The sequence below is a fragment of the Alligator sinensis genome, unplaced genomic scaffold (genome assembly GCF_000455745.1).
Source record: "Alligator sinensis unplaced genomic scaffold, ASM45574v1 scaffold260_1, whole genome shotgun sequence".
NCBI classification, from domain to species: Eukaryota; Metazoa; Chordata; order Crocodylia; family Alligatoridae; genus Alligator; species Alligator sinensis.
Window position 1 is genome coordinate 1,292,699 of NW_005842431.1, and position 8,570 is coordinate 1,301,268.

At 40.8% G+C, this 8,570-nt stretch overlaps 1 protein-coding gene across 1 annotated transcript in view; it reads left to right on the forward strand.

Annotated features, from left to right (window-relative positions):
- GNAO1 (G protein subunit alpha o1) overlaps positions 1 to 1,965 on the forward strand; it is a 204,675-nt gene extending 202,710 nt beyond the window's left edge. The window contains exon 7 of the mRNA XM_014523006.2: positions 815 to 1,965. Within this exon, the coding sequence (XP_014378492.1) occupies positions 815 to 1,002 (188 nt within the window). The 3' untranslated portion in view covers positions 1,003 to 1,965. The remainder of the gene's footprint in view (positions 1 to 814) is intronic.
- The last annotated feature ends 6,605 nt before the right edge of the window (positions 1,966 to 8,570 follow it).

Below are 8,570 nucleotides of genomic sequence, written 5' to 3' on the forward strand. Positions count from 1 at the left end.
AAAATGTGATCAGTATAAACACCAATGTACTAAAAGCCTTTATATTCAAAAGACATATGCAAACACTTAGTGATTTTCTTGATATAGCATGAGCTGTACTCACAAAAAAGGTGACTGCTGCAGTGACATGAAACAGCCATTAGAATTGAATGAAAACAGGAAATCTGTTTGTGAACAAGTTTCGAATTGTACATGAAACGTGTTGTGAAAAATCTGTCCCATTTTCTTTTACATTTGACATTTCAACAACTATTTTCATGAATATTTGAAAATAAAATAACACTGGTGAAAAAGAGGGGATGATTTTCTCATAAACATGAGTAAAAACATTTGTAAAAACAGACCACAGTGCCTTTTCATCAAGCTTTGAACACTCTCTGAAGATGAACAGCCCTGTCCCCTTTCCTGTGCAAACACTTGTTTTTGTCAACATTGCATAGAATTCCTTCTACTTCCTTCTTCAGAATGAACTTAATGATTAGTGTTCTCATCCTCTACATCACTGACTGCCCATACATTTTACCTCAGTACACTATAATATATAAAAGCATATCTGGGATCACACAGTGGAATGGCTTCACAGTGGCATCAGCTCCAATTTTGTACCAGTGTAACTCCACTTATCTTTACTCAGGGAATCAGTGGCATAGATTGTTTTGAATGTTGCTTAGGAAGCCCAACAGGCCAGTAAAAAGCCAAACATATTTGTCCAAAATGCTAATAAATGTCCATGTCTTCAGTAAAAACTGATTCAAGCCCGGTGTTCAGAATTGTATTAATGTGCTTTCCCCAATCTTTCTGGATTCTCTTTTAGGCCCTAACTCTTTCACAGAGGCTGTGGCTTACATCCAGTCTCAGTATGAGAGCAAGAACAAGTCCCCCAACAAGGAGATCTACACACACATCACCTGTGCCACCGACACCAACAACATCCAGTTCGTCTTCGATGCAGTGACAGATGTTATCATTGCCAACAACCTGCGTGGATGCGGACTCTACTAAACCCTTCTTCTCCTTCTCCTCTCCCTACGTACACCTGGAAACACTCCCATTCAGGTTGATGGGTTTCTCTTACCCTTCCCCCGTCCCAAAAGATAAGATGGAGAAGACGATAAAAAATTACATAAACTCCCCTCCCTTTTTCTGTCCCCAAGAACCTCTGAAGAAAGGTCTGCTTTCCCCTAGCCACCCCTTTTTTAAAAAAAAATTCCTTCTGTTACATTTGTTTTCACCTTGTTCAGTTTCAGGAATGACAGCCAATGTTCATGATACTGTAGAGGGAGCTAAAACAACCTCTGCGTTTCAGCTGCCAAAAAAGGCTCATTCATGAAAACAAAATCAGTTTCTCAAAGCTGTATGACTAGTTTACATCAAAATTAGAATCTGAAACTTAAACACTTTTTTATTTGCCTAAAATTGAGGGATATTTTAATTTCCATTATTGTTTATGTTTTTCTTAAACTCTCTCTGGATACTCGAGATGAAAGGTAATCACTTCAGAGGCTCTTTCTGGCACCAGCTTCTATTCCAAAGTTGAAAGGGTCAATTTAGGAAACAGAGACAATAGTGTGATACTAGATTATTTTCTTTTAGATAAATATTTGGACACGTGAAACAGCTGTAATGATGTTTGCTGGTGTCACTTAAGACAGACCCAGTAACAGAAGCTACTAAGCATCGTAAAATGTTTATTACCTATAACAGGCTTACCTCAAGTTTTCAAAATTAACGTTAAAATATTTCTCTAGTATTTTCAATAATCCATTTCTTACTCTACATATATCTTTATTCTCTTTACTTGATACTGCAGAGCTACTGTACTGTAGCTGGGCAACTGCTAGATGTTCGTGTAACAACCCTCATGTAACGAGACATTAGCAACAAGCATTGTTCCGAGTGAAGTTCTGAATCATGTACGTTTCCTGGTATGACTAAGTATAAACAAAATACTCATTGGGCCCTGTTCTTTCCTGCATCCAGGTTCTGTTTAACACAGATCTATCAGGGAACTAGTTATGGCTTCCTGATGCAGTGCCAGCCTAACACCAGCATTAGTTAGACCATGTGGGGCCATAGGTGTAACTTTAAATTTTGGTGCCCAGGGCAGTGTTGGGAGGGAGTGCTTATCTCCTTGTGCACGCTCCAGCAATGCCAGCATGGGCCACTTCTGCCTTGGCGCAAGCTCCCAACACAGGCTGTTGCAGCAGCACAGGCTCCTGGGGCCTGCCTTTCTGGCACCCCCTCTGAATCGACACCCAAAGCTAGTACACAAGTTATGCTATTATCTGAGGAGTTTGCTGTAAGCTGTACCACTGCCCTTAGGACTCCAAAGGATCTTAAGCCTGGAAAAATTAGCATGGCAGAACTGTGCTCCTTGGTGCCTTCAGCTATGCACGCTGTGCCCTCTCCTTTTCAGGTAGCCCACCCCTAAGCTTGAGCAGAAGCAGGTGGCTGACACAGGAGCCAGCTCTGCCAGATTCACATCAGCAAGAAATTTCCCAGTGTAAAGGCAATTTTCATTGGCCATTCCCAAATGGAATCCCTGGGCATGAAGTGTCCAGGGAGCTTTTCACTGTACTCCTGTTTGCATCTTTGTGCACCTCAATACCTTTACAAATCTGACCCATAGGAGATTAAATCCTATTGATTGTCAGCAAGCATTAAGCTTCTAAACTGCCTCACCAGTTTTCAGGTAGAACTGAGGCTCCTTTAGCCACTTTTTAAAATTTACCATCATCTTCAACAATTACAAAGTTGCTAAGGGACAGATTTTTAAAAGGTATTTAGGCATGTAAAGATGCAAATTGGAGTACATGTATTTTCAAATACACTGAGGACCAGATTCTGTTCTGCTTACTAGGTGTGTAAGTGGATTTAGGTGCCTAAATGCTATTTTATTTGTTCCAGCTCAAGTCCCTGGAAAACAATTAATTCAAAAAGTGGGTAGTTCCTCCTTCTCTTTGCTTTTTTATGACCAGTCATAAGGTATATTACAAGAGTAGCTGCATTAATGGATCTTCTGGACTTGAATAGGATGGAATGGAATCACACTTAGGTTCCTAAGTCCACTTAGAAAGAAAAGAATCTGGCCTAGTGGTGCTTTTCATCTTTAGGCACCTAATATCTTTAAAAGTCTGCCTGTAATTTCTTAGCTTCTTCAAACCTACCCAAAACATGCACTTCACCTATGTTAGCACACACCCCTGTCACCATGAAAAAGGAGTCCTCTATTCTTGTGGAACATTTTTCATTGCCCCTTAGTGATCAGCCTCGTATCTGAAGAACACTTTGTAGCTACTATTGTTTATAATGATTCCTAAGAAAATCATCTGCCTTTATTTATATTTATTTGGTCAACAGATGCCTTGCTTTAATTTGACCTTTGGCCTCTGAAGCCAGAAGAACCAACAGCCATACCACCAGAAATTAGGGCAGTAGCAAGGGCTGATATCCTACCAGAGAGCTGTAGTCGCAGGTAGGGTGAGGGCTAAAAATCAGTGAGGAGTCTGAGACCCTAATTAAGTGCTGAGTTTAGTCTGTTATAGAAAATTATAGCTTGCTATGCATCTACTTCAGTAGTGTTCAGACCTGGGATTTTGGTTTAGACTTTTTTTCTCTGCTCTGTCCATATAGATGCACATGCATATGGAAAAAAATTATAAAAATTCCCTTTAACCATAATTTTAATATATATATAAATTACATGAGTTGTTTAAACCAGTGGTGTTCAACCTTCCATCCCCACATGCCATGAGTGGCACAAGGAAGGTCTGTGGGCTAGAACCTGCTTGGGGTCAGGCCCCATGCATCCAACTGGACCTTGCATTGGCCTGGCCTCACACCCTCAAGCTGCACTTTCCCAGCCACCAACAAGGCTCCCCACAGGCCCTGAAATTTGGTGGCTGGGAAGCAGCAATTCATACTTCTTTTGGCAGGTCCCCTGCTGCCAAGGTTTTTGACCCCATGGGGAGCCCTGAAAGCTTGATGACATGGCTCTGCAGTCTGGGAATTGAGCACCCTTGGTTTATACCCAAGGCAGCTGTGTTATGGGAGTGGCAACAGGAAGCTAACATGATCAAAGCAATAGAGTGCAAAGGGAAAATGTGAGAAAGAGGGACAGAAGTGGAGGGTGACAGGTGTGCAGAAGACAGATTTGGAGAGTGAAGTAAGATGGAGCAGGGGGGCTAATGAGGATCAGAAGAACAAAATCTGCAGGTATGAGGGTGAAAAATAAAACTTGGGAGTGAGTCAGTGGCTTGCTGCCACCATCAGGGGCCAGAGCGCTCAGGTGTTTGTCCTTGCAGTGATAGTGTCCAGCTGAAGCGAAGACAGTAGCATGAGAGGAGATACAGAATTCAGCATGCTCCTACTGCTGCTGACAGACACTTCTGAGGAAGCTTAAAGCTCCACCTTAAAAGACTTTGTGGATGTCCCAAGTGTCATCGATGAGAGAAAAGCACGTTTCAGGATCCACAGTGTCAAGTTGCCTTGGAAGGGAGGATAAGAGGGACCCTGCTGATCCCTAGCTCTGTACCACAGATCTGTCATTTTGTACACGGACCCATTGGCTTGATCTGTGATTTTGATCTGTGTGAGCCTGTACCTGATAGCTCTGGACCAGGTCAAGTCCTATGGCAGAAAATATACTGGTTTTCATGGCCCAAAAGCTGATGGTTGGCTAAGAAGGATAATACAGGAAACCCTCGGTATTTGGGGGTTCAGCATTCGCAGTTTCATATATATGCGAATGCCTAACCTGCATTTTAAATACACTTTAAACACTTACCAAAGCTCCCCAGGAGCTCCTGCCGCCATGTTCCTGCCGCCACCACCAGAGCATGCCCCCCTCAGCCGCCGGGGGCACTGCATTCACGAATACAGTGCCCTATTCGCAGATTTTGCCATTCACACGGATCACAGGAACATATCCCCCATGAATAGTGAGGTCGCCTGTATTAAACTACTCCCTGCACCTCTTCCCTCTCCATTTCGCTAACCAGAGATGCTGAACTGGTTTGTTAAAAAATAAGAGCCAGACCAGACCTCTACTCTTTTAAAAGCTATATATATTGGGTTCCTCTCCTAGACTCAAGTATACATTACTTTTAAAGACCATTACAATACAGTGTGTTTTCGTCAACATACTACAGCAGTTAGTGCTATAAATGCCATGCTAGAGACCCAGAGCAGGCTTAGGCCCTTGAATGAGTTCTGTATTCAGTTTTCATGAACTCACATTCCCAAAGTATTCTGGAGTGCCTTTGACACAGATAAGACCCAGATTTTCATTCAGCTTGTGTCCCCAGGCCCAAAAATGATGACTGACCTAACTGGTCAGCATAGCCAGTTTGGCTTCAGTGGGTGGCAATCAGTGAAAGAAACAAGCATGGTGAAAATGGCTGGGGATAACTGTAACTGAAAAGATGTGAAGAGCAGAGAACAGACGACTGAAGTTGGAAAGGAGGAAGGAAAAGGATCTGGCTGAGTTGACAAAGGTAGGGGGGAAAAAGCAGATGAGGAAAAGAGTGATACATGAAGGACTGGAAAGTCTCAGTCCAGGAAATTTAGATTTTCCAAGCGTTTCTGTGATATCTGTGACTAACCTGCACCAATAATTCTGCCAAACAGTGTCCTCAAGATATAAGAAATGAATAGGAGATCACATATTTTTAAAAGCAGTACAATAATTATCCTTATCAAAATGATCACAGCCCCAAACTAGCATATCTCTGTAAGTGAAAATCTAAAGTATTAAATAATATTTATTATTGTGTGTAGTCGAGAGTCACTGCCTGGGAGGGCAGGTAACTGCAACAATAACAGCAATGGTTCCATTGTAGTTTTGTCTTTGCTCTTGGCTGGCAAAGAAGAGCCTTCTTTCTCTCCATAGCCATAAAACAAAGTTCAGCCTATGCTTCAAAAATACCTCCCCATGGAACAGCATTCATGAAAAGTCAGGCAGCTTGATTAGTATTCTTCTTCCAGCTTTTAGACCTCCTATTCCTATGTCTGTCCTAGTTTCATAGATACTAACTCAATAGTCAGTTTTGTATAATTCTAGCACCCTCTACTGCATTAGATCTAAAACAACAGAATACCACTCATGGATGCAAGATACACACATATAATTGCACTTTTTAACTGGGATTTTTTAAAAATCAGTAGAATGTGGTGCCTAATTCTCTTGGCCCCTTTTGAAAATCCCTTGTGCCCTGATACTGCAAAGACCTATTTAGATGTTTAGTTAGTATTACTACCTTGTGATTGAAATCAGTGGAACTACCCATGAGACATGGTTAAGTCTGTGAAGGACCAGGAACTCAGTGTGTAAGCAGACAATGTGGAGACAGGAAGACCACAGGAAAGTTAAACCAGCAGCACCAGATGAGCCATTCTTCCTTCTCAGATGTACATCATCAGTTTCATTGAGGTTGTACTAGTAACATGAAAATTTTGCAGCCTAATGAAAGCTGTGTAGTTAACTTGTTTTACTGCTCAAGGCAACATGCCCTGAAGAACCCTGTAGTCCTTCCTACATTGAAGGGCTTCTGGAAGGTGATAAATAACCTTGCAAAATCAAAGGAAAAAAAGATAACTAGAACTCTTGTTTTGATGGGTGTTTTGACAAGGGAAGGAGAAAGTAATATCACTCCTAAAATGTTGCCATTGTGCAACATCAATTTTGATTTCCCAATTTGGGGCCAAAAGTCTGAATATTATAATCAACACACAGTTTTAACCATGGAAGTGTACTAACATAGTGTAGGAGATGCACATAATTTGAACAATGACTTTGTGAAGCAACATCTGTTTATCTAATGATCTTTAAAAAGTGTATGGATGTACAACACTGGTCTCTAATATCATGTGTAATTATTCAGCCCAAACAAAATGCCCAACTTACTTAATGTTAAAGACCAAAGACTTTATCTGATTGACAGCAAGTAGAAAAGCATTGCCCTTTACTGAGTTGTAACAGAAGCAGCATGAGTACCACTTGCAGTTTGAGCTGGGGTTTTTTCCCCTAGCTGGGGGTGGGGTATTACCCTTTGTAGTAAGCAGAGTATTTAAATCTGTTCTTACTCTAGATGGTGCTGATTCATAGGCCCAATTCTCCGCCATTCTGCACGCTGTGTCGTCATTTGTAAGCACACAGAGTGCAGATTGCTGCCATTCTGATTGATAGAGTTTTCCACCCACTTTGTGCTCACGTAAGTAACACCACTTGATTGCAGAATAGCAGCATGTCAGACCCATGATAGTTTTACATGGAATCAGATGCTCAGAGATTTAGAAGAATTAAAATAGTGTGTGGTGGGTCAGAGCAATCTCTTGCTTTTTACAGCAGATGGTTTGTGTCTCATGTATTCCGCACAGATTGATTTTACAGGGCTGATTCTATGGTCTGGACTCAAAATTTACTCAAGCAAAATACCTGGTGAGATTAACAGGATATTTTGTCTGCAAAAGTTGTCAATAAACACAGTAGGATTTTGTCCTGAATTATATTAGAGTTAGTAATAAATGTTGATCAAATGCTGCTGCCATTGCAATCTTTCCTGTATTTGTACACAAGCATTTGCATTTTTGCTCTGCATGCACAGATCAATGCATGCCTAATTGGAATATTTGTATGCTTATTTGACTGGTGACTTAACTAGCCATGTGCAAGTCCATAAAATCTTGACTTGCTCTCGTTCACCTGATTATTTATTCATGAAAAAGGTTCCCAAGTAAGTATAGATCCAAGCTTACAGTTCAATTAGGCCTTTGCTGGGCATTTCCCACAGCTTTGCATAATTACGATGATATGATGGGGGGATACAGGAAGTGAGAAAAAAAGTGTAGTGGAAATCATCTTCAGCAGCATTTCAAAACCTAGGTGAAAGTTAGGCTTCACTGAAATCAGTGGCAAAACTCCCTTGCATTTTTAATGTGGCCAGGAACTCATCCATAATCCCTTAAAGGGAGTCAGTCGCTTTTGATTACTTGACACCTTGATGGGGTTGGGGGGAGGATCATTTAGGAAGCTGCTTTAATATACTCCATTAAAAGAAGAGATGGATTTTTTTTAAATGTATGTATGCTGTCTTAGATTCCTCACTTCTTATGTAATTGCTGATGTTATATGACATTTCTTGGATAATGTTGGTGAAGTAAACAGAATTTAAATCAACTTGAACTACACTGCTTAATAACATGGGAGCCTCCTCACTGTTATAATAATGCAATTATACTTTACACATAGTTATGGCCAAGCAGTCTGGGCTCTCATTTCTGAGCTGTGAGTTCTAATTCTGTCCCCTCTTGACATCAGCTCTTTCTGTGGCTTTGAGCAAATCACTTAATTGCTCTTCCTCCATTTCCCTTTGTGTATTTATAGACTTTGCTTCCAAAATGGCATTATTCATCAGCAATCACCATCCTTCCTTCTAGTTCTTTTTTAATTGGTTGCCCTGTGCAGACAACATTTTACCCAATGCTTATTTGTTTACTTAAGTGATAGCAACAATTACATGTACAACATATAAATAAAATGTAAAAATACAGTCCACCTTTCATAAAACCCT